The following is a 24571-nucleotide window of genomic DNA, read 5'->3' as shown; positions in this document are numbered from 1 at the left end:
CCAGAGTACCTATTACTATGTCCCCAGACACATGTGTTCCGTGAACCTGTCTGGGAGAAGAAAAAGCCAAAAGATGCAGAAATTCAAGAGGACAGCATTAAGTGCTAATACCCATTCTGATCCCACAAGCTTAGCTTCTGTTTAATGACAGCTTTGGCCAAGTTCACCATCTTACGGAAACTAGAGGAACACAGAGTTTACCCCAGCCTCAGGGGGGGACATGGGGTTGGGGTTATTAAGAAGAAAAAATTGTGTTCCATTGACCCTGGCCTTTGGTAAGTGAGTAATCCACTGCCAAAGCCCAGAGGCACTGGATGCAATATAATTGTTGTTAGATTCTCAACGGTGGAGGCCTGACATTTCCAAGAGCTTGTCAATTATTTTAATAACTGTTAACTCTTCAGTGTGGAGAAGCCAAGGGAACAAGTGTTACTCATTCCGCAGATAATGTAAGCATTTGACGTGAGCTCCCCCACCCGGCTCCAGGAAAACGAGGGTGATGCAGATTCGATAGCACCCAGGGGTAGACAGGTTTTGAAAACACCTCCTACCTGCTCTCAGAGCAATAAGTACCTCAATCCTGCCTTCCCCAGGTGGGATGCTGGGAGTCTGCAGGAATCCCAGGAAATGTCTCGACTATGCACTCCCCAGGCAGGGAGTTCTCATCTAGGTGAGGGGTTCTGGTGGAAAGGAGGCAGGAATGGGAAAAACAGGCTGGGTGACATCATTTCCCAGAGTCCACGTTTAGCAAGGGGCTCCTGAGAGCTCCACTGTGGGAGCCCACTGGCCAATGCTGAGGACCTCACAGTACCACCTCACAAATGGTGAGGGTGGGGTGATGTGAAAGCAGAAGGGAGGGGAGGAGGGGCCCAGAGGCACCACGGAACTGAAACCAGACTGTGTGGTCCAGCCTTCCCACTTGCCTGTCCCCCACCTCCGAGGTCTCTAGCAAAGTCCAGTTAGAATGTTCCAGCTTATTTTAGTTGTACAAAAGTCACCATCCACATCTGAATTTAGGTGTGAATGGTAGGGGAGAGAGGGCAGTGTGCCCTGATGCCAACACTAGACAGAACAGGAACTCCAGAGCCATCCTGGACAGGAAGGCCCCTGGAGGAAGAAAGCTTCAAACCAGGAAGTCAATCTGGGGACAGAAAGGCAGAAAGAGGCTGGGACCCGATGGTCTTGAGCCACCACACCAGCCCTGGACCACCCACAGCTGCACTTCTGTGTGAAGGAGATACATACTTCTATTTTTCTTTGTTTTTTTTTTTTAATCACATTTCCCCCCAGTACAGATGCTCAAATTGAGCTGTGGGGAAAACTGGACCATTCGTCTGCAAAGTCCCAAAGCTGGTCCCGGCATGTCCAGGTGCCTGGTAGCAGCGGCTGTGCTTCCTGCTGGCCCATCACTGACGTCTAGGCTGAGACGCATCCCCACCTATGCACTGGCCCAGGATCGGTCCCGCCAGGAAGGGCCAGGAGCCAGAGTGCTGCCCTCCGAGTGCTGCCTCTGGGCCCAGGCCACCAGGGGCACCTGTCACCAATCTACAGCAGCGAGTTGTGTGCACTGGTGCCTCACTCACTCAGAAGCCGAGACGAGACCTTCCAACCTTCTGGCACCCTGACCGCCACTCAGGAGAGGCCAAGGCCTGTTCCCCCAAGTTCATAATCAATCCGCAGCCCTGCATCCGCACACCTGCGTCCGCACACGGCCTTCTGGAAGCTCTCTCCACCCACCTCCGAAGTTCAGGAGCTCCAGTGCTGCAAGAGCCTTTGCTTGCAAGCCCCATCCTTCCCGTCCAGATTGTCCTCGGAGAGAATGTTCTTTCTGTCTCTTGCTGCTACTTGACTCAGGAGACAGCTGTGCCTTTGACGCACTGTTACAGCTGAACACTGCTAAGACAGTCTCTGAGCTAATAAAGACGGTTCATCCTCTGTGGCCCGCGGTGTCCCCTTGGATGGAAAAACATTTCAAAAAGACTTAAGGTCACTGGTGTCTCTCCCCCTGGGCCACAAACTCTCAGGAACTCCAAGGGTGAAGCTCATCATGCAAGCCACTAAGGAGGGAGGGAGCCTCAGAAGCCAGGCTGGCAGCCCCTTGCCCCAGCAATGCACTGGGCACAGCAGCCCGGGGGGCCACGAGCCACTGCCCTGACAGGTCATCAGCAGCCGCTCAAGCATGACCTTTGTCACCAAGGAGACCGAGCACCATTCAAGAGCCAGTGTATACCTCTCCTAAGTCAGGGAAGTCCTGATGAGGTGTTAAACAGCCTCACGCTAGAGAACGGATGAACCCTGGGCTCAAGCCAAACGTGGCACAATTTTGTGAAAGTCAAGAAACGCTAACTGTCCTCAAGGATGGCTCAAACTATGAGAAAATAATGATGCCGGCTGCACACACAGTTGGCCCTCCCCATGCACATGTGAGGGTCTCCAGTAGGCAAGGTGGGGCTCGGGGGTGAGGCAGCGACGGGCTGGGAATAGCCAGAAGTCTGAACGGTGCTGACCCCACCGTCACTGGCTGTGTGACCCTGGGGAGTCTCTCAGTCTGTCTGAGGTGTAACTTCCTCCCCTGGGATGGAAGACCGCTACCCTGCCCTCCTGGATGGCCTGAAGGGCTAGAGACCACAAGGCCAACACAAGTCAGGTGGAACTGCCCTAGCTTAGAAGGACCCAGCGGTGGGAAACCACCAGAAGAATCACCCGGGGAATGCAAGGCTGTGCCACCAGAGGGCATGGCAAACCCATTGGTCCCATTCACCCACGAGGCCCGGGATCCCAGGATGAAGACACTGGGAAAGGAGAGAAGGCCAGGAGGAAGACAACTGTGGGCAGATACAAAGCCCTCCTGAGAGTGCAGTTTTCCAAACTGCTCCTAATAGCTAACCTGGCAGCAGCAGGCATTTCTCAGGCATGATCCTCCCTATCCTATGGACCACGCTTCCGATTCCCCAGAGTTAGGATTCGGTGCCGGTTTTGTTCAAAGAGTTCTAACATTTTCTGCATGTTGTGGTCAGCCTCGATCACCTGGAAATGAAACACAGGGGTCACAGGGCTGCACCTGACCTCAACATCCTCCTCCCTTCACAGAAGGAGAGAGAGAGAGACAGAGGCGGGCAGGATGAGGCAGGGAAAGGCGCAAAAGCCCAAGGTCACAGGCAGGGGAACAGGGAGGTCAGAGCCAAGCCACAACCAGTTCAGATCAATCCACATTCTCAACTGTATTTTCACTTAAGAATCCAGGACAGTCGTCCGCGAATGCTTTATTTTCTCATCATTTTATATCACCTGCTTTTCTATAAAGAGGGGAAAAAATAAACTCTCTAGAAAAATCCAGTAGAGTAAGACCTCACTTTCCACCAACCTCACTGCCTGGAAGAGCCGTGAGCGCACTGTGTGAGCAGCCCAGACAGATGTCCCCAAGGCCAGGCACACGAGTTGGTGCACAGCCCTCCTCAGCTCCCACACTGCACACACATTCCTAACAGCTCGTGGGACCCATCTGCCCGCCTGGAGAAACTCCGAGCAGGAGCTAATCAGAAAATGAGGGAGAGGGAAGCAGGGAAACACTGACTGGGCAGAAGCATCAAACAGTTAGAACTAGTGAGTGTCGGCAGGAGAAGGTGCAGAAGGGGAAAGCACAGGGACTCAAAGGCATTAGTAGTCTGGGGCAAACAGTCCTACACACCTCAGCACCTCCTAAGGGCACCACTCTGTGACAGACCAGAACAGCAACTGACGTTCCTTCGGATGCCCTGGGTCACCATGAAAAGGTGCAATAAGGCTCTGGGCCAGCCACCCCCTGGAGGACGGACAGGTGCATCAGGAAGACCACCATCCCAAGCGGTTAAGGCCAAAACCCAGGTCCAGGGGCTCCGGCCATCTGGAACATTCCTCCAGGGACGATGCTGGATAAGTGAGATGCTACTGTGTCACGGGTGTAGTGACACGGGGACAGGTCACCTTCTCCCAGGTGTGTTCAGCTCACTAAGACTCAATCCAGAATGGGACTGAGACAGAGGGTCCCTTCCCCCCTCCCTGCTTCCTTCTCTCAAATTCTCCAGGTCTGAGGGACTTGGTCCTTCCTTCCACAGACTGCAGACTGGCCAGCATGCCCGCGGGTCATTCCTCCTTCTAGAGAATTTTTTGCCCCCTCAGGGGAACTTACCAGAACAGGGGCTGCCACTGGGAAAAGGCTCCCTTTGATGAGCCACTCCTCGTATAGGTGGTGAATAGCATCCAGGTACTCCTGTGGGGGATGGGGAACACAAGAGCTGTCAGGAGCAGGGAGGGGGGCAAACCTCTCCCCTTGGGGGGCTCAGGCAGGTGAGGTGAAGGTCAGTGAACACAGGGAACTGGCCTGGACAAAGGAGCCTGCAACAGCCAACCTGACGCAGGTGGACCAGGATGAACGCGGCCAAGCACTCCACCGGCCAGCCCCGACATCACAAGTCAGAATTGTCCCTTCAGGGGCTTCCCTGGTGGTCTAGTGGTTAAGAATCTACCTTGCAATGCAGGGGACACCAGGTCGATCCCTGGTCAGGGGAAGATCCCACATGCCGCAGGGCAGCTAAGCCTGTGCACCACAACTATGAGCTCATGTGTTGCAACTACTGAAGCCCACGCTCTGGAGCCCACAGGCTGAAACTACTGAAGTCCACAAGCCCTAGAACCATGTTCTGCAACAAGAGAAGCCACTGTAAGGAGAAGCCCACACACCACAACTTGAGAGCAGCCCCCACTCACTGCAATTAGAGAAAGCCTGCTCGCAGCAACACAAAGACCCAGAACAGCCAAAAACAATTAATTTAAAAAAAAAGAATAGCTATTTTAAAAGAAAAAAATGGCCACCCACCATCCCTCCAGCATACTTGGCTCCACTGGTGCTTCGGACACACCTTCCCACCTGGCTGGTCTCATTTTCTGCCACTTCCCCATCAACAGGGCCATCATGATTTCATGGGGGCCTGGGAAGCCTCTGAACCCTCCCTCCATCCATCCCACCGAGAGGACCGCAGCCCTCACTGGCCCAGGAGCCCCGCTCGGCTGCTCCCACCCCAACAGGCAACTCGTAACCTATGGATCCTCGAAGCCATCAGGACCAACTTCAGCTGGCAGACAAGGTGAGACTCAAGGGAAAAGAGGCCCAGCCCTGCCTCAAAGGCAACCACGGCAGGACCGGGTGGCTGAAAGTGAAAACTGCTCAGTCGTGTCCAGCTCTTTGTCTCACCATGGACTATGTCCATGGAATTCTCCAGGCCAGCATACTGGAGTGGGTAGCCTTTCCCAACCCAGGGATTGAACCAGTTCTCCCACACTGCAGGAGGATTCTTTACCAGCTAAGCCACAAGAAAAGCCCAAGAATACTGGAGTGGGTAGCCTATCCCTTCTCCGGCAGATCTTCCTGACCCAGGAACCGAAACGGGGTCTCCTACATTGCAGGCAGATTCTTTACCAACTGAGCTATGAGGGAAGCCCACACTGGTTGCCAACAAACACCTCCTCCTCCCAGTCCTGAGGCCCTCGGGTAAACTGCACTGCTGCCTCTTTATCCACTAGCAGGTTCTCTCTTGGCAGCAACAGACATGTCTACAGGCCTCGTCAAAACCATAAGACAGTGTTCTAGATAATGACTTGGAAGGACTCCAGCCTTGTCATTTCTTCCAAACATCTGGGTCACTGCACAGAGCTGCCACGCCCTGGCCAGCACAGTCCAGCCCCACCACGTTGCACCCTCCCTCTATCACTCCTGTCTCCAGATTGCAAAGAACCTGCTCAGACCAAGGCTCGGGACTTCATGGCTGGAATCTACCCTCCGGGTGCCCAGCAGGTCTCTGGAGCTGGACTGGCTATCTAGACCCCAGTCTAGCTCCCCCTGAGCTCAGACTCCCATATCATCCCAGGAAACGCTTGCCCAGCCTCTGTTCCCCTCCAGTGGCATTCACACAGGGCATTCAGTTCAATATTAACTGAGTAACCCCTAGGTGCCAAGCCCTGGGACACATGCTAGGGATGCAGAAGGGGTAAGATCTAATCTGAAAATGTTCGTAGCAACTTTATAAGGAATGGGGAGCAAACACATAAACAGTTTCAGAGTATCTGTCCCAAGGGCTGTGATCATAATAAAGCACAGAGGCTGGGGAAGCATAACAAAGGGAAGGTCAGGGAAGGCTTCCTGGAGGAGGTGATACCTGCGCTGAACCTGGAAGGCAAACGAAACTGCTATGCAAAGACACATGTGTGTAAATCCATGGTAAGGGGCTTCCCTGGTGGCTCAGCTGGTAAAGAATCTGCCTGCAATGCGGGAGACCTGGGTTTGATCCCCGGGATGGGAAGATCCCCTGGAGAAGGAAAATAGCTACCCACTCTAGTATTCTGGCCTGGAGAATTCCACGGACTGTATAGTCCATGGGGTTGTGAAGAGTCAGACACGACTGAGCCACTTTCACATGGTAGGGAGTAGAGGAAGAGAGTGTGTGTGTGTAACCAAAACTAGTTCTTTACAGCCAGAGCATGAAAAGGCAGGAAGTGGAAGGGGATGAAGCCAATCACGCAGGCTCTGGATGGCATGCTACAAGTGAGGATTGTATCCTAGAGAGTGGCGAGGCCCTGAGGGGGTGGGGTTAGGAACTGCACGTGTGGTGTTCTGTATTAGATGCCTCACCGAGCAGCAGTACTGGGGCTGGATTTCTGGGGGATGTGAACAGTGAGGGACCAGGTCAGGAGAGCCATACAAGCCGGTTGCGACAGCCTGATTAGAGTTGACATGGCCCTGAGCCAGAACCTGGAAGGGCGAGGCACTGGGCAAATACCAGTGAGTTCCACCTCCTTGCTGGGCACAGTGCCAAGTCCTGGAGATCCAGAAGTGAGCAAGCGGGCACATCATAGTGAGGGTCTGGGGGTGAGAGGGCAAGGCAGGCCATCTTCAGGAGGTGGACCGGACAAGCCCTGGGGACACCCGGGTAGGAACTGGAGAAGGGACAGCTCTGAGCACAGGGGTGCCCACCACTGAGTCTGGGGCCACAAGAAGTAAAGTGGACTTGGACACGCACAGGGTCTCCAGCCTCAGAAGAAGTCAGAGTTCACCCTCCCACATGCTCAGTTCCTGTTTCTCTTCCTGCAACAAGGGCACGATGACCTCGCAGAGGGTGGGGCCAGGCGGGGATGGAGCTGCCCCTTTCCTGAGTTAGAGGGGCTCTCACCAATGGGATGACCTTCTCCTCTTCCCTGCATCTCATCTTCAGCCTCTGGTAACAGGTCTCAGGAGTGGTCCGGAGATAAACTGAGATTTAAAAAGATATATACATGTGGTTTTCACTGCTCCATTCAAAGCTTGGAAGTGAAAGTGAAGGGTGGGAGGAAGGCAGGCACAGGGGCAGGGCGTGCAGAGAAGCTTCTGCCCACAGCGCTGAGCAGGGGACGCAGAGCAGCTGTGCGGCCAGATATCTGACCCTCTTGGCGACTTCCGTTGTCTTCCTGTGTCACGAGCCCCGCAGGTTCATTCACTGTAAGGCTGAATGAAGTCCCATATGTAGACAAGAGCTTAGCACAGAGCCCGGCACCCGGCTGGGCTCAGTAACTGTTCAGGTTCCGTCCCTCCTCCCTCTCTCACAAACGAAGAAAAACCCATCACATCACAGCAGACCCAGGGGAAAACAGTTTGAGAAACACAGGCTTCTCCAGGAGGAACCAGAAGCCGGGTTCTGAGTGCCCTTGGGGAGAAGGCTGAGTTAACACTGGAAAAGAATCACCTCTGGAGAGGGCCCCACCCACCACCCCTGCTGGTTGGGGACTCAGCCAAGCATATCCTCGATGGGCCCAGGGGAGGGAGGCTGGGGAGGGGCCGTCTCACCTATCAAGTCAATGGACACATCGATGTTCTTCACAATCCAGTCAAACCATTCCGACAGGACCACGTAGTCCACTTCGGGCATTTTCCCACTGTAATGAGAGTTGTGAGGGTTTTATTCTCCTACGAGATAGCTCCTGGACTACGTCACTCCCCCCAAAGCATCTGGGCATGGCTTCTGCTGCAAGGGCACTGCCGGGGCACCAAAGCAGAGTGTGATCACAGGACACTGGGCGTGCAGTGACAACAGGGACCCTAAACACCTCCAACCTCCCGCCCCCTGGGACGATTCGTGGTACCAGGTTGGCCAGTTAGTTTGCTTCCATAACACCTCATGGAAAAACCCAAACAAGCTTTCTGGTCAACTCAATAAAACGCAGCAAGTGTCAAGGCACTGCCTGAGGGGAGAAATTCAGGATTTGAACTCTAAGCCAAGGAAGGGGCTATAAAGCCTGTCCCCAAAGCACAGGGACAGTGACCAGGCTGGGAGGTGGAGTAGAAAACCCATCTCACCTTTAGAAATTTATTTTATGGAAATAATAGTGAATGCCCACTGCAGCATTCTTTGAAAAATAATGAAAAACTAAACCATGGTACATCTATGAAACAGAAAAACCATGCAGTCACTGAAAGATGATGCTATAAAATAATACTTAATGACATGGAGAACACTCATAATCAAGTGCTCATCATTCAGTGAAAACAGTAGGATATAAAACTGTTGTATATGGCATGACCCAACCATATTGTCAAGAGAATTCATGCACACATTCTGAAAGACTGGAAAGAAAACCACCAAAACATTAACACAGCTTTTCTTTGAACAGTAGGGCTATTGGAAACGTTTATCCCTTTCTGTATTTTCTAAAACTTAACAGCATACTAGCTCTCAAATCAGGGAACAGAATAGGGGTAAGAATTACTACATATTTAATGTGATAACTGGAAAAGGGGACTTCCCAGGCGGTCCAGTGGTTAAGACTCCATGCTTCCAATGCAGGGGGTGTGGGTTTGATCCCTGGTCAGGACACTAAGATCCCACATGCCACACTATTCAGCCAAAAAAATTAAAAAATCATAGTCATAATTTAAAAAATAAAATGCTATGCTAAGAAAGAATGCCTGAGAGACAGACCCAGCGTCTGTCCTCTGCCCTGGTGGAAATGAGCATGAAGAGGTGGAGGCAGGGGCAGCAGCTGGAGGAAACAGACTGAGAGAGGAATTCGGCCTTTAAACATCCTCCACCAGTCTTGAATATCATCTTGGATGGACCCAGAACTGGGGATGACAAGGCCAGCTACGGGGGAGTAGAGGCGGCTGAGCTGTGTGTAGCTGGGGGAGCTTCTGACTGTTGACTAAAGAAGGGGAGGTGGGAGAAGAGCCTGGGAGAGAGGGTGGTCTGCAGCAGCCTGCCCCACTCCCCACCCCCTGCCCTGCTGCCAGGTGCTGTGAACTGGCTCCCACCTGGGGCAGGGGGCAGGGTGGGTATGGACAGAGGCGCTCTGGAGATGACAAGCTCGAGCAGCCCTGCCCGGGGCCCAAGTGACAGAGCACAGCAGAGACTGGAGGGGGACTCCTCCTCCTGTCCTTGAGTCCAGCCAATGCCCTCAGGGTGAAAGAGCTGCACCCGGCCAAGCAGCAGTGGGTGGGAGGATCCCACCAAGGCGGGAGACCTGTGTTTGATCCCTGGGCTGGGAAGATACCCTGGAGGAGGACATGGCAACCCACTCCAGTATTGTTGCCTGGAGAATCCCCATGGACAGAGGAGCCTGGCAGGCTACAGTCTTGGGGATGCAAATTCGGAGACAACAGGGCGACTAAGCGCAGCACAGCACAGAGCAGACGTGTGAGGACCCCCACCCTGAATGAGTAGGGGAGGCTTCGAAGGGGAGGGGAGAGGGAGGAAGTCCTGGGATATTGCAGAGGGGACTAAAATCCAGGTAGTAAAGGTACCAACTTTGAGATCACAGGCTCTCTTCCAAGACTGCCAGGCTGGTATGGTTGCCCAATTCTTTCTTCCTATCTCCTTAAAAGTAGCCCATGATCTATTCAGGGTCCATCCCACAGGCCTGAGTGTTTACCTTCAGGGCAGACCAACTGGTCTCAGAGACATGCTCTCCCCTGGCCAAGGTGAGCTGATGGATGTAGGTCACAGGGGCCCAACCTGAGCAGTGAGACAGGAGAGTTTGCTGGGGTTTACGGTAACCAGGCTTCCTCACTCTTAGAGGAAAGCACTGGCAAGATACCCACCCTGTAGCCAGCAGATGAGAAGCCTGGTTCTGCCACAGCCATTTTGTCACCAAGAGGGAATCATATCTTGAGGACACAAACAAGATACAGAGTGCTGAAACACAGAGAAACAGCACTTTGCTGTTATTGTTCAGTCACTAAGTTGTGCCTGAATCTTCGTGACCCCATGAACTGCAGCATGCCAGGCTCCTCTGTCCTTTACTATCTCCTGGAGTTTGCTCAAATTCATGTCCATCGAGTCAGTGATACTATCTAACCATCTCATCCTTTGCTGCCCCCTTCTCCTTTTGCCTTCAGTCTTTCCCAGCATCAGGGTCTTTTCCAATGAGTCAGCTCTTTGCAACAGGTGGCCAAAGTATTGGAGATCCAGCTTTAGCATCCATGCTTCCAATAGAAACAGCATGAGGGCCACTGAATAAAACTGACCCCCAGGTCTAATGTTAAGACAGCCGGTAACAACCTCAATGTTCACGTTACTCTGAGCTGGGCTGCAGTTAGCTGCAGCTGAGAGTATTTGATATTCAAAACACCACACCCCTCTTCTTGACATGTTTTCCTTCTCAGGAGCAAAGCTGACTCCAAGCACATGAGGATTTGCAAAAAGGAAGCTGCTGATCAGCCCCACCCCCTCCAGCAAACACACGGCCTGGGGGACACAGCACAGACTGGCAACTCAAGGGTGGGGGCAGTGAGCAGCGCGGAGGGAAGGCTGCCCCACCGTCTCCCACATCACTGACACTGGACGGTCTGGGGTCAGACTGCCCCAAGGACTTCACCACTGTCTGTGAGGATCCCCTTAGCTGTGAACACCAAACTGAGTCACAACTCAGGACACATGTAGCACAGTCCTAACTAAAACCAAACTGATCAACAGCACAAAAGGGTCACGTGTGCAGGGAGACACACGGAGATATGGGGATGGGGTTCATTCCTGAGGGGTCTCTGGGGCCTGAGAGCTGCTGCTCCAGGGTCTCAGGACACCTCCTGGGTGGCCCAGGCGAACCCAGGGCTGAGGGGAGACAAAACAAGCAGGCCTTCCTTTCCCGAAGCTCTCCTTGGAGGTCCTCCGTGCAGGTGGCTCCAGGGAAGCCTCCCGAAACCTCTTCCAAGATTGCCAGGAGCCATGTGCTGAGAGCTCCAGGACCACTGGCTGCTGGCTGAGCTGAGTGAGGAAATGGAAGCTGGCTCCCATGATTCTGGGGGATTTCAGTCAGCAGGCACTGTTTTACCTGTATCTAGTTTTCCTCCTGGGGTCTGCCCAGCTCCTCCTGTGTCTGCCTCAGGAATGGGGTGCCCTGAACCACTCCCAAGGCACTGCTCTTATTTCCACAGAACACACACGGAGGGGGGAAGCCTCTCTGCAGATCCACCACTGGTGAGCTGAAGGGGATTCACCGTGCCGTCCCCTGATCCCAAGGAGTAAAATTTGAGGTCCTGGGTCCACAAGAATCCTGCTGACTGGTCTGTTTGGCACAGTTCACTGCCACCTTCCCCCTGAGGTCCAGAGAGCCCCCGGGTTGCACAGCACAGATTAAAACAAAAATCACAGACTCAAATGCCAACCTCCTGTACACATTACTTTCTTTACAAGACCTTGTGCGGTCAATGTCAGCCCCAATTTATAGATGAGGAAAACTGAGGCCCAGAGAAGACTGGCCTAACTCTGTCTGAGAAAGCCTGGCTCACCATGTCCCCCAAACCCATATGTCCCCGGCTGCATCACTCGCTCCCGCCTCCCGTGTCCCAGGGCACGTCCAGTGTCTCTCTGGCCACTGCCTGAGGAAAGTCAGAGCTCTCAGGCCTGTGACCCAGGCAGTGGGTGCCCACTCGGGACTGAGTAAGGAGGAGTCCAAGCCCAGGACCCACTGGGGTGGTGGGAGGATCTGCCTGCTGTTCCAAACGCCGGGCTTTAATGGATGTCCCTGACCCCAGCCCCAGGTGAGTCAGCGTGTCATTTCCCCAGCTGGGCCCCACTCAGTCCCCCTCCTTCTACTCTTAGAAAACGCCAACCAGGCAATCCTGTAAAACCTGTGTGCTCAATGACTCCGCCCACAGGGCCGGGCCACACAATGGCCTGCGTGGCCGCCTTGACTGCCGAGTCTTTCTCTCCACCTTCAGCTGTTCATTCCAGCACAGTTGCCCACACCTCAGGTGGCAGCTCTGTGCTGGGTCCCAGCTAGGCCAGCAGACCAGACATGCTCCTTGTCCTCAAGGAGCTTACGGTCCAGTTGGTGGGGCACATGATAGACAAGAATTACATGTATACTAAGCTAAGCTGCATGAAACTGCCATTTTTATAGGTCACAATTGGTCAAGTTTTAACAATTTCATATGGTTCAACCTAAGTAGAAGTTGTCTTAAATACTATGAAGGAAACCAATACAAAGAAGTGATTTTCCCTGGTGGTCCAGTGGCTAAGACTCCATGCTCCCAATGCAGGGGGCCTGGGTTCAATCCTTGGTCAGGGAACTAGATCCCATATGCTGCAACTAAGAGTTTGCATGCTGCAACTAAAGATTCTGCTGCAACTGTCTGCATGCTGCAACTAAAGATTCCACATGCCATCAAATTAATTAATTAAATTTTAAAAAAAAGAGTAACAGGCTCAACCCATCTAGACAAGGGAGTTGGGGAGGGTCAAGAGAGGCAACATGTAGGACCACAGTTGTAGATGGGAGAACCAGGGAACTGGGGCATACAGAGAGGAAGCAAGATACTGGGACCAGCTCTGAGAGGGATGAAGTTCAAGGCGGGAGGAGGCAGTGATGTGGGGGAGATGGCAAGGAGAGGGGAGCAGGCACAGAGCTACCAAGGAGGGAGGGGCGGGGAAGAAGCTGAAACTTCAGACCCCAGCCTGCAGCCCATTTCCCCCAAGACCCCCAAACATCAGCAAAGAACTGAGCACAGGCACGGAGGGCCCCACACCTCTGAGGCTGCAGCACTGCGGGCACCCAGCCACGTCTGTGCGATGGAGTCTGCTCCCGTAAGGACAGAAGACATCTTTGAGTGAAATCGCAACAAGTTCCATGCACCACTGTGCTGGCCTGACGGCTCTAGTCGCTCTGACTCTTCACCCCACCGTGTCTTGTCCCGCTCTGCCACGTAACCCACAAGGGCCCTGCCCCCTCTCAGACTGGGGTCAGCTGCTGTGACCTGCTTTGGCCAATGGAGGTCAGCCAACATGAAGCAGACACCTGAGAAAAGACTAGCGCTTCTGCCCTCTGGCCATCGCCATGGAAAGTGAATGCCCAGGCCAGCTCGCCGGTCCCAGGAGAGGGTCAGCAAGCAGACGAGAGATGAGTCACCCCAGTCACCTTCCCCGGGCCACCCCAGATCTGCCAACCCCTGGATGTGTCATCAAGCCCAGCCAAGGTCAGCAGAGCTGCCAGGCTGCCCAGCCTGGATGGTCAGGCCATCAGTATGGTTGGTGGCTATACCATGTATCTGTCAATCAGTAAACCAGTTCCAATTTTATTTCTAAAAACTTAATGGTTGAATGAATTATCGATTGTGCAAACTACGATACCTTCTGTATAAGTTTTCTACAAAAACGTATCTTGCACTGTGAATTGACCGCTCCATCAACCGTACAGGCAACGTCTAAAAGAAAACAAAATGTTATTTACTAAACTCGGGCAGGAAGGAAGGTCAGGAAGCCTGGAAGAATGACTGTTGCTCCCCTGCCCCTGGCCTATGCTGAACACAGAACTGAGACGCCACCGGGGAGGGGTGGGGGGGACACCAAAGAACCGTGTGTCCAGCCTCCTTGGCCCTGGACCCTCCCTACGCCCTGAGGCTTGGTGGTCAGTGCAGCAAGGCAGGGCGGACAGCCTGTCAGCTACAGCCTCTTTCATGGGAGGGATGAGGCTCCACTGGACTGTGGGTTTGGAGAGTGCTAGAAAAACTGCCAAATGCCACCCAGGAAAGTGGTGGCAAGCGTGAAGTGTGGTGACTATTAATGACCCAGCAGGTGCATCCACTGAAGCAGAGGCAGAGCTTTGAGGACAGGGTGTGGCTTTCTGCAGCCCCAGCAGCAGCCTGCCAACATCTGCCTCCACTCAGGGCTGGTGGGATCACGCAGTCCTTCACAACTGTAAAGGACCATGCCCTACAGCAAGGAGAGGAAAACACTGATGGAGCCACTCTCTGCCAGCAGGCTCACACCCACAAGGGAGGCCTTCCCATGGTGTCCCATTGGGAAGGGAGAGGTGCCCTGACTCAGACACTTGAGTAGGCAAACACTGCTCTCACTCACTCACCTGCCCATGGCACCCGCTGGGACCTGGACCCACAAATCAGAGGCCGATTCAAAGCCACAACCTGATTCAAAGCCATGTCCTCTCTCTCCCATCTGTCCATCCGTCTTCCTTTCTATTCTTCCATCCTCTCCTTCCTTTCAACTCTCTCCTGCCCATCTTTTGTAGCTCCCCATTTATCCCTCTTTTATCCTCTTTCCTAGTCTGTCCATCTCTCTCTCTCGCTGCCTCCTTCCTGATACATTTCATTAAACAGAGGAACACACATATGGCCCATTATATTTAGATATACTAGACACAATTTCTGTTTGCAACTGAGTGCCCATGCAGGAAAAAGTAGGGCGACTGCCAACCTCAGATCCTCTGACATGTAACTTTTAGACAGATCTTTGGGCTTCCCTTGTGGCTCAGCTGGTAAATAATCCGCCCGCATGCGGGAGACCTGAGTTTGATCCCTGGGTTGGGAAGATCCCCTGGAGAAGGGAAAAGCTACCCACTCCAGCATTCTGGACTGGATAATTCCATGGACTGTATAGTCCACAGGGTCTCAAAGAGTCAGACATGACTAAGCGACTTTCACTCACTCACTCGGGGAGACAGAAATTCAAACAGTTCTGCTTGCATCTTTTTTTGTTTTAAAAAACACACAGATTTGTAGAAGGATGAGAGCTATGGCTGCAAATGCCCAGCCCTGCATCAAACCGCAGGCCGAGTGGCTGTGTCAGAGACACGGGTGGATGGATGTCCCGTCGCGTGGATGTCCCATCTCCTGTAAAGAGAGCCTCCAGAGCCAGTCTCTCAGGCTGGGCTGCCACTCTGAACCACAGATGCCAATCTGGACCTCCTCAGAGACTCTGCCCCTATTCACACTCCCCGGCTGACGAAAGGGGCTGAAGCAGCCATCTTTGTGCCCAGGTGATCTGCCCCAATACCTGATTGGCCCAGGGCTGGACACCTGACCCAAGCTGAGCCAATCAGGTTCTTTCTCTCAAGAATCTGAACCAAGAACGTTAACAGGCCTTGTAAAGGTTAGGTCCGCGGTTCTCCTGCAAACAAACACGGCGTGCGTTAAAATCACCTGGAGGGTGTGACAAAACCCAGATTGCTGGCCTCATTTCCAGAATTTCTGATTCAGCAGGTCCAGGATGGGGTCAGAAAATGTGCATTTCTAACAAGTCTCCAGGTGCTGCTGCAGCTCCTAGTCCTAGTCTGGGGACCACACTTTTGAGAACTGAGTTAAAGGGCATTGAGCCCAGGAGCCAGCAGGTCATGAAGACTTGGGCTCACGAGGCATCATAGCAAGTTCTTGGCTAGCTGAGGGTGGGGCTAGGGGCCCTGAAGCCTGGTCCTCAAAAAGCGGCGGGACCAGACACCTGGACTCGAGAGACAGAGAAGACTTAGCAGCTCCTTGTAAGGTTTCCCTTCCTGGCAACCAAATGCCCCTCATTTGAGGAAAATTGAAACCAAGCATCTGAGCTGTACCTGCGGACGAGTGTGCTGGTCGAGCATGGTGAGCTGCACGTAGGTCTGCAGCGTGAGGCCCCATCGACAGGCATCCTGGTACATCAGACCCTGCGGGGTGGTGGGGGGTGGGGGGAGAATGCAGTGCTGTATCTGCAGGACTCCCTGACTGTGGACCCAGACCCCACCCATCCCTTTCCAGCAGCCAGAGCTGAGCCTTCTGACCGGGAAGGAGGTGGAAGGGAGCACAGGCACATTACAGCCCCTGCTTGCTGGGTCCATTCTTGGCAAAGTGCACAGGGTAGCTTCAGAGGGAGCGTGCAGCAGCCCGCGGCATAGCCAAGTGCAAATCCCAATTGGAGGTTTACCAGGGAAGCTGGTTACCAAGGAGACCTGGGTTTCTTCTAGGAGAGGGTCGGGTTAGAATGAGCAGCTGGAGACTACTCCCCCACCCCCACCCCATGTAGCCGGGGCAGAGCACTTGCGATGGTTTGGGATAGCTGACAGGAGGGCTCTGGGCTCCTTACATGCCCAGCCAGGCCTCAAAGAACCTTGACCTCAGAACATCAACCTGCCACCATTTTTCCGCTGTCCCTTTGCCTGGTGCAGAGCAAGGACACGCCTGGATGGGGGACTAGCTCATGCACTAGCACCGCCGTTCCCGTACACTTGAGAAGCTGGCGGCTCACACAGCAAACAGCACACTCACCAGAGGATTATGGCCTCGGACATTTCTCCACTTGGGCACAGGCTCTGTTAACACCTGCCAGGAGAGAAAACGTCAGAGAGCTGCTGCTCCTCAGTTCTGAGCTCCGTGAAGGCGGATTAGTGTTAGGGGTGGGATGGGGAGAGAGTCAAGACCTGGGCACCCAGGTAGGGCTAAAATAGGAGAGCAACCCTCCCTGCAAGGACAGAGCTCCATCTAGACATGGCTCCTGGTGTGACTTCCAGAAAGGATCTAAGACCCACCCTGTCCACCCCTGTATACAAGTATATGCACACATCCCCTCCTCTGTGGCCATGGGGGCTCCTCGGGGACAAGGGGAGTTCTCCCAATCACCCCTCCTGTTTTCCATCCTGTCCCTTACTGCCCACCATGGAGGGCAGGCAGGGAGGTGAGAGAAGCCAGGAGGGAGTTTGCTTCGTGCAGCTTGAGCCCAGCTTCTGGTTTGGGGGCTCTCCTGTGACCCTGGCAGTGAGCTCTGCCTCCATTTCCTCTCTCTGATCTCTGCACTGGACACACCGATGGGCAACGGATCCTGTTTCTTTTAGTAGCTTCCCTAAACTGTGCAGGTGAGTTCTGGGAACGATTTAAATGGTGTTCTTGGAGCCAAGACTTTTGAGAATATCTGGGATATTTGGGGAGCTTCAAGTGCAAGTGAGCAGGTGCCACAGGTCACAAGAGATCAAAGGAAAGCAATGCATGGGACCCTTGAGGAGGAACCTCCCCCGACCTTTTACCCTTTTGTGCCTTTGTTCATGCTGTTGTTATGCCCAGTATGCCCACCTCAACTTATTTCACCTCAACTTTCATTACATGGAAAACTCATACATATCCTTCAAAAGCCACTTCAAATATCCCTTCCTCTGTGACTCATTCCCAGCCACCTCCCAACCTTCCTCTCCTCCTTCTGGGTCTTCATTCCATTCCTATCCTGTGAGTAGCAAATGCTGCACCACTCAGGCTCACCAGAGGCTGAGACAGAGGCAGCCTTGACCGGCGCCCCATCTGTGGCACATTCACTCAATACACATTGAGCATCTGCTGTGTCAAGTACCACACGAGGTACCAAGGATGCAGCAAGAGCAGAACCCCCCAGCCCGGCCTTCACACAGCTTTAAACTGGCTAGGGAAGCAAACATTAATCAGATCATCACAGAAAGTTAGCACGTATTTTCAAACCCTGAGAAGTAGTATAAAATAAGGATACAGAGGGGCCAGAAGAACCCACACCAGGGAGGGTAACCTAGCTGGGGAGGTCAGAGAGCAGAGCTGAGAGCTGAAGAGTGGTTTTCTTAAAGCCAAAACATTTTCGTATGCTGTGGAGCCAAATGAGGGCACAGGCCCTTGAGCAGACAGCCTAGGCTGGGACACAGCACCACAGGCACTAGCCGTGCGACTCTGGCCAAGCCATGTGACCTCACTGAGCCTCAGCTTCCTCCTTTGCAACTGAAGCGATAGTAGGACCTGCATCACAGGGACTACTATTGTAAGGATGCAGTCAATTAGATCATGCAATCATTAGCCTCAACACAGTGCCTGGCATAGAGTACCACCCTCATTAGCTGTTAACCCTCACTGCTGATGGTGGTGGTGGTGGTGTTCATTGGCTCCAAGGTCTTCAGTGAGAATATAAGCGCTTCTAAAGCCAGGGGGCAGGAGGGAGAAATTTCCCTGGTCTAGTGGTTAAGACTCTGCACTTCCACTACAGAGGCAGGGGTTCGATCCCTGGTCAGGGAATTAAGTTGCCGCATGCCACTCGGCTGGGCTGAAAAATAAAGTGCCAGTGAGAGTTACATTGCTCAGGACAGGTGTGTCAGGAGGCCCCCAGAGGCCCACCTCCCTGGGTCTGAGGATTCACGAGGAGGACTCATAGGATCCAGCATATAGTCATACTCACAGCTAACTACAGTGGGAGGTTACAAAGTATAATCAGCCAAGGAAAAAGGTGTATGGAGCAAAGTCTGGGGGAAACCAGGCCCAAGCTTTCAAGAGTCCCCTCCCTCCTCTCACACAGGATATTCTCAATTCCCCCAGCAGCATTTCTGCTGGGTAGGGCTGGTTTGCACCCTTTATGAATCCACCAAGCTTTTGTAGGTTCCTTCAAACCTAGTGTGGAATCCGTACCTCGATGTCTGTTGAGTTGGAGAAGAACTCCAGGCATGTTGTCTTTCCACTGGCAATATTGCCCTCAACACAGATCTAGCAAAAGACAAATGCACATTAGGACCAGAAAGTGAGTGCCTGAGGGAGCATCAGGACGAACTTCTAGGGAAGCGCTCCGGTGAACAGCATAACTTGTTCAGCCCAAGACCTCAGTGTGAACACAAAACCTCCACAGGAAACCCCGAGGTCCGGTTATTAGCAATTAACAACTTGACTCTTTCCACCAGTGGCAGGCTCCAGACCCACCAGACCACCACCCTCCAGGACAGATGCTCCCTTATGTCAACCCACAGACCCCACAACTTGTCCTCAGCCACCCTAGCTCTGCCTTTCCCTAGCTCAATCCCTCAGACTATTAGATTTTAGGCCAAATGGAATATTACTGAGCCATTAAAAAAAGAATGGAATTGGGTCATTTGTAGTGATATGGGCGGACCTAGAGTCTAACATACACGTTAAGTAAGTCAGAAAGAGAAAAACAAATGTCATATATTAATACATATGTATGGAATCTAGAAAGATGATACAGATGGGTCTGTTTGCAGGGCAGAAACAGAGATGCAGACGTACAGAACAAACGGGTGGACACGGGATGGGGAAGGTATGGGTGAGATGAACTGAGAGAGTGGTACTCACATATAAACACTACCGTGTGTAAAACTGATAGCTAGTAGGAAGCTGCTGAATAGCACAGGGAGTCCAGTTTGATGCTCTGTGATGACCTAGAGGGGTGGGATTGGGGGTCTTGCATCTGCTCACTGAAGGCCTTCCATGGGCCAGGCACTGTGGACTCAGGAGCCAGTCCGAGCTCCCACTGAGCTCATAGGTGTGAAGATGGGGAAGAAAGTAAAAGGGAATTACAAGAAAAGATGTTCATGGTGCCACGGGAGCACAAGGCCAGCCAGCATCACTGCTCTGGAGAATGTGCCAAAGTTTACCTCCCCCTTCCTCTGCTGTGAGGCCTTCATTCCAACTTCCCATAATTGTAACTGATGCTGTGATGTGCCATCTATCCTTTTTTTTTTTTTTGTGGGGGGGGGGGTGTTGCACAGCTTCTGGGATGTTAGCTCCCCAACCAGGGATTAAACCCATGCCTCCTGCATGGGTTGGAAGCATAGAGTTTTAACCACTGGACCACCAGGGGATTCCTATCCTTATTTTTAAATAATAACATTTCATCTTTTCTGAAAACAGATTTTAAGCATTCTCACAGTAAGAAATACAGGGAACTGACAAAAAAAAAAAAAAAAACCACTCCTAATTCCAGAGATAACCATAATTTAAATGTTTAATCAGAATCAAACTTTTCAGAGGCAAACAAGTTTGAGCCCCAAAGCCCCCACCGGAAGAATCAAAATATATATTATCCTATTAAAGACCCTGAGAAATCTGCCATAAAAAGGAAACTTGCCCAAATGTCCAACCAAGTGGGATCCATGCACATGAGAGAGAATTATCACCATTCAGCAATAAAAAGAAATGAAGTGCTGATAAACGCAATAACGTGTATGTACCTCAAAACATTATGAAAAATGAAAACAGCTAGTTACAAAGACCAAATGCTGTATGATTCCATTTTATAGGAAATGTCCTGAAAAGGCAAATCCTCAGAGACAGGAGGCAGAGTAGTGGTTGCCTGGCTCTGGGGGAGTGACTAAATGGGTGCAAGGTTGCTTTTCTGAGTGATAAAAATGTTCTAAAATTATACTGTGATGTTGCAAAACTCCATACATTTACTAAGAAATCATTAAGCTGTAAACTTAAAACAAGTCAATTTGGGGGTATGTACCTAACTTAATAAAGTCATTCTTTAAAAAAAAAAAAAAAGGAACGCAGTTTAATTTTAATCTAACAGTCAAAAAATTAAGACTTTCCACTCTTACCCCCTCATTCTCTCTCCCTCTTCCTCATACATACCCACTGTTACGACTTCCCAACTTTCCTTTAACTAGACTAACAATTTCTTTCCTTCTTTCCCCCCTATAGACAGTTTATATATTATTTCATTTGGATCATACTTTATATATTTTTATCCTCTTCTTTTTTATCTCTTACAAAGTACTTTCCTAGGATGTTAAGTATTTTCAAAAACATGATTCTGAATGGCTAAATAATATTTCATCACATAAGATATACCACGAATTATTGAAATCCTTACTGTTAAATGTTACATTCTCTCCAGTTACTTTTATCATAAAATTGTGCTGTGATATTTTTGATACAATAAACTGTGCTGTAGTGAGCCTTCTTGCACGTAAATCCTTGTCACTGGCTCCAATTATTCCCCTTCAATAGATTTTTGGGAGTATAATCAATGCATCCAAGGATACGTGAGTTTTTACGCCTGTTGATGATGATGCCAAATTACCCTCTAAAATGCTGTCCCAATTCACACCCTTTTTTCTAAATGAAAAAGATGGATGGAAGAGCATGTGCCTTTTACCATACTGTGCCAATACTGGGCATATCCCATCCTAAATCTTCAATCATGAATAATAATAATGTCTGTCACTAGGCATTCAGTGTTAGCCCCTGTGGGTTCTGTACTTTGCCAACATTGTCACATGATCCCTGAAACAATCATAGCTAAGAATTATTTGCATAGATGGGGAAACTCAGGCTCTGAGAGGTTAAGGACTTGTCTACCTCTACTGAAGAGCACAACTGGGGCTTGAACCAGGTTGTCTGATCCACGCTTTCCTTACTCCATTTCCAAAAGCATTTTTCCTCTCTTAGGGAGGTGGAGCACTTTCTTCTATTTATTAGCTATTAACAAATTCCCTCAGGAAAAGTCCGTTCGTATTCTGTTCAATTGAAAACATTAGTCACTTCTTTTTAACCCAACTTTGGAATTTATTTTGCAATTCTGGGCAGTGACTCACTCTCGAGCTGTAGCTCAGCCCAGATATTCCCTGTCCAGTTCAATTCCATGGGATGTTTCATGGGGACCTCAATTCATCACACCCCCAATACCCATTTACGGCTTCTGTTTCCATTCCTGTCTTCAGGAAAGGCTACACCATCTACCCAGACATTCAGGGCCTTCTCTCCTCACCCATCAACTCACAACACCTCTCCAACCCTCCTTGTGGGAGCAGCCTTCCTGCTGGCCTTTCTGCCTCCAGTCCAGCCCGGCCAGGCCCCCTATTCCCTATCTATGGTCCACCACCTCTTCCTGAGAGGTAAACCAGATCACATCCGGTAAAGTCTTTCAGTGGCTGCGGGTGCTGGGATCTTCCTCCAGTCCCTGTGCCTGACCAAAGGCTCTCCCCAGCCACCTCTCTGGGATGACCACAAGCCTCAGGCTCTCATCCCCCTGTGACTTGCCCCTGCAGTTCTCGCTGCTCCAACACTACTGCCTCGCCTTGTCCTCCTTTTCCCAGGAGGCTTGAAGACTCCCCAAGGCTCCCCTCAGTCATCATCCTCGAGAACCTCTGCCCCTACTCCCTGCGGCTCTAGATTCACCATTGTCCTATTCACGCTATCTCCCCCATCAGGCCACAGGCTCACTAACAACAAAGGCTGTTGGAAGTCCCAGGTCCACACAGGAACTCAGAGGATTTGTATAATTAAGAGCAGCTCTGGACCGGACTGCAAGCTCCACACCACTTCCTACAGACCACCTACTGTGTGTCTGGGGGATACCAGACCACACCCAGAAAGCACCAAGGACAGGCCTGGCTCACAAAAATGCTAGCTCAATAATTAATAGCACAACAATGCATCAATACCCACCTGGCTCAACTTACCAACCCCTCCCCCAGCTGTGGTGCCTGTCATCATACCCTACCCCATGTATAGTTTCAACAAACTTTCATAAATCTCAAGCATTTTCATCACCAGTCCTCTCCATGTGACTGCTCTCCTTCCCAGGCCCTCTCCATCACCCCAAATACCTCCAGGGGGCCTGCCCACACGTTCCACCCTCTACAGACCCCAGCCAAGGTACTCCTGCCCACACCCACCAAGTAACTCCCTCTCCAGCCATTGTCTACCAACCTGCAGCTCCCTGAGCCTCTGGACCAATGGTGACCAAAATACTGCTCCACCACAGCCAGCTAAAGGCTTAAACATCCCATGGGCATGTCCAGTTTGACCCTCCTTTGACCTTCAACCTCACACCAGACGCAATTCCACCCCAGAGCTAGCATCTCGAAGTCACTGCACTGGCGGAACCCATGTCTGTGGACCCCCAGGAATTCTTTGTGGCCTCCCACTCACCTACCCTTCTCAGCATTGGTGGTCTGGGGGGCAGCAGTCAGAAGACCTGCCCTCAAAGCCAGGCTGTCACCTACTGGCAGTCAAACTAACCTTCCACCTTACAAATCCTTTTGTAATCATTCATCGATTCAAGTTAATAGTCCAAATTCACCCAGAGGCTATGAATACATGTATTCTCCTACCTGTGCAGATTCTTAGCAAAGACACACCAGAAACTGGTAACAGAGGTGGTCTCTGAGGAGGGAGCCTGGGGCACAGGAGTGGACAGCTCTTTATCCCTGGAGATCCCCTTGAATTTGTTGTTGTTTTTATGTGCACATATTCCTTCACTCTTCTCCTCAAAACATGTATTGTGTGTGTGTGTGTGTGTGTGTGTGTGTGTGTACTACACATACATAATCCTACACTGGAAAGAGTGCACATTAGAGAGACTTACCACTGATTTTTTCTCTTTTTCATTTTCTCTATCTTTATCTAGAAAAGAAAGAAACCAATTTTTAAACGCGATTTTAAATAGCTCACTCTTCGGTCATTGTTATGCTTGCTCCCTGACCTACAAATGTTTTCCAGTAACACCTGGGACCTTCCCTCGTTGGAGGGAGGCAGACCCACCACTGCTGTCCACGCTTGGAAACGGAAACTGCCGCCCGGATCCTGTTGGCATGTCTAGGCCACCAATGTGCTCAGCTTTGTTCACAGAGTATATAATGCTTTCCATTTTCCACACATTTTATATTTATGACCCTCACTGATGGGTGTCCAGCCACTTAAAACGCAGAGTGGCCTCCACTCGAAGCTCCCGGGTAGGAGAGGTCGGTGGGCATGGACTTCGGCACAGGACTCAAGTTTCTCCTGCAGGCCCCGGGGCTGACATCGCGGCCCACCCAGCCCTCGGCGGGTTCTGAGGTGCCACTGAACTCCAGAACTTGGCTACAACGAGGGCTCTCAATTCTGAAGGGCAGGGTCTCCAGTCCCAATGGAAAAGGGAGGGCACTGAACCTAACCGACTCCCCCACGCCCCGCTTGCTGGCACCTCCCCCAAGGCCAAAAGAATGGACCAGGAACGGCACCGGAAACCCTCGGGGAGGAGGTTTTTTCCACTCTTTAGAGGGTTCCATAGCTCCGAACAGGAGATGGGCGCAGAGCCCCAAGGCCCCACCCGCTACTGCCGGCCAGGGTCCGGGGCACGTACCACCGACCGCCCCGCCCCTTCCCCAGGCCGCCCAAGGAAATCCCGGCGCCCGGAAGGAGGGATTTCGGGTTCGAGCCGGTTCCGCGAGACAAGGGCGGGGAGTGGGGCTGATGGCCGCATCCGGGACGCCTGCAAGGGAAACTGAGCGACGCGTTACCCCGAGGCCAGGCCCAACGCTGCGCCCCTCGAGACCCTGGGCAGGAAGCGGGACTCCCGGGCCCATCGCGGCGCAGCGCCCGGAAAGCCCAGCTCCGCAGTGGCCGCAGCAACACAGCCCGGCTGCCGGATGCCACAGGCCCAGCCATTCTTCCAGCGCGGGCCTGCGCGAGCGCAGCCGCGGGACAGGGCCCGCCTCAACGCGCCGCCAGCAGCCCCAGCCCGCCCCGCCCCGCCGCGCCCCGCCGACTCTTAAAGAGACCTCATCTCATTTCGCCCTCTTCGCCGAGAAGGTAAGG

General features: G+C 52.1%; 2 protein-coding genes across 16 annotated transcripts in view; one reads left to right on the top strand and one right to left on the bottom strand.

Annotated features, from left to right (window-relative positions):
- Positions 1-1234: 1234 nt before the first annotated feature.
- TK2 (thymidine kinase 2) lies at positions 1235-24558 on the bottom strand. Of its 14 annotated transcripts, none has more exons than XM_043436548.1 (12): positions 24117-24433; positions 23361-23398; positions 18665-18739; positions 16526-16579; positions 15838-15927; positions 13626-13699; positions 10100-10165; positions 7853-7941; positions 7203-7282; positions 4169-4249; positions 2888-3027; positions 1817-1953 (listed from the first exon to the last, which is right to left on the bottom strand). In XM_043436548.1, exons 1-11 carry the CDS (start codon positions 24337-24339, stop codon positions 2929-2931), a joined length of 969 nt encoding a protein of 322 aa, XP_043292483.1. In that variant the 5' UTR covers positions 24340-24433; the 3' UTR covers positions 1817-1953; positions 2888-2928. The 14 variants fall into 14 exon arrangements, 12 of the variants coding, with proteins under 12 accessions (XP_043292487.1, XP_043292483.1, XP_043292490.1 ...); XM_043436546.1 differs by lacking the exon at positions 1817-1953 and adding an exon at positions 3689-3908 and having other exon boundaries at positions 2891-3027; positions 24274-24558; XM_043436544.1 differs by lacking the exon at positions 1817-1953 and adding an exon at positions 3689-3908 and having other exon boundaries at positions 2891-3027.
- LOC122420932 (chemokine-like factor) overlaps positions 24426-24571 on the top strand; it is a 32033-nt gene continuing 31887 nt past the window's right edge. The window contains exon 1 of one of the 2 annotated variants that reach the window (XM_043436541.1): positions 24426-24565. The gene's annotated coding sequence lies outside the window, so the exon portion shown is untranslated. The remainder of the gene's footprint in view (positions 24566-24571) is intronic. The other variant, XM_043436542.1, reaches the window with a different exon arrangement.

This window comes from Cervus canadensis, chromosome 18 (assembly GCF_019320065.1).
Source record: "Cervus canadensis isolate Bull #8, Minnesota chromosome 18, ASM1932006v1, whole genome shotgun sequence".
Taxonomy (NCBI): Eukaryota; Metazoa; Chordata; class Mammalia; order Artiodactyla; family Cervidae; genus Cervus; species Cervus canadensis.
Note: the sequence above shows the minus strand (reverse complement) of the source record. Positions and strands in the feature narration are given on the sequence as shown.

What these genes read in the sequence shown, in the direction of transcription:
- TK2 (XM_043436544.1), bottom strand. Translation starts at nt 24,339, where the DNA reads ATGGGCCCGGGAGTCCCGCTTCCTGCCCAGGGTCTCGAGGGGCGCAGC. An exon ending in TCTCATCTGCTGGCTACAGG is followed by an intron (nt 7,942 to 10,099) that starts GTGGGTATCTTG and finishes CTCTCATTACAG; the next exon opens with TGGGAAAATGCCCGAAGTGG. An exon ending in CAGTGGCAGCCCCTGTTCTG is followed by an intron (nt 3,909 to 4,168) that starts GTAAGTTCCCCT and finishes TCACTTATCCAG; the next exon opens with CATCGTCCCTGGAGGAATGT.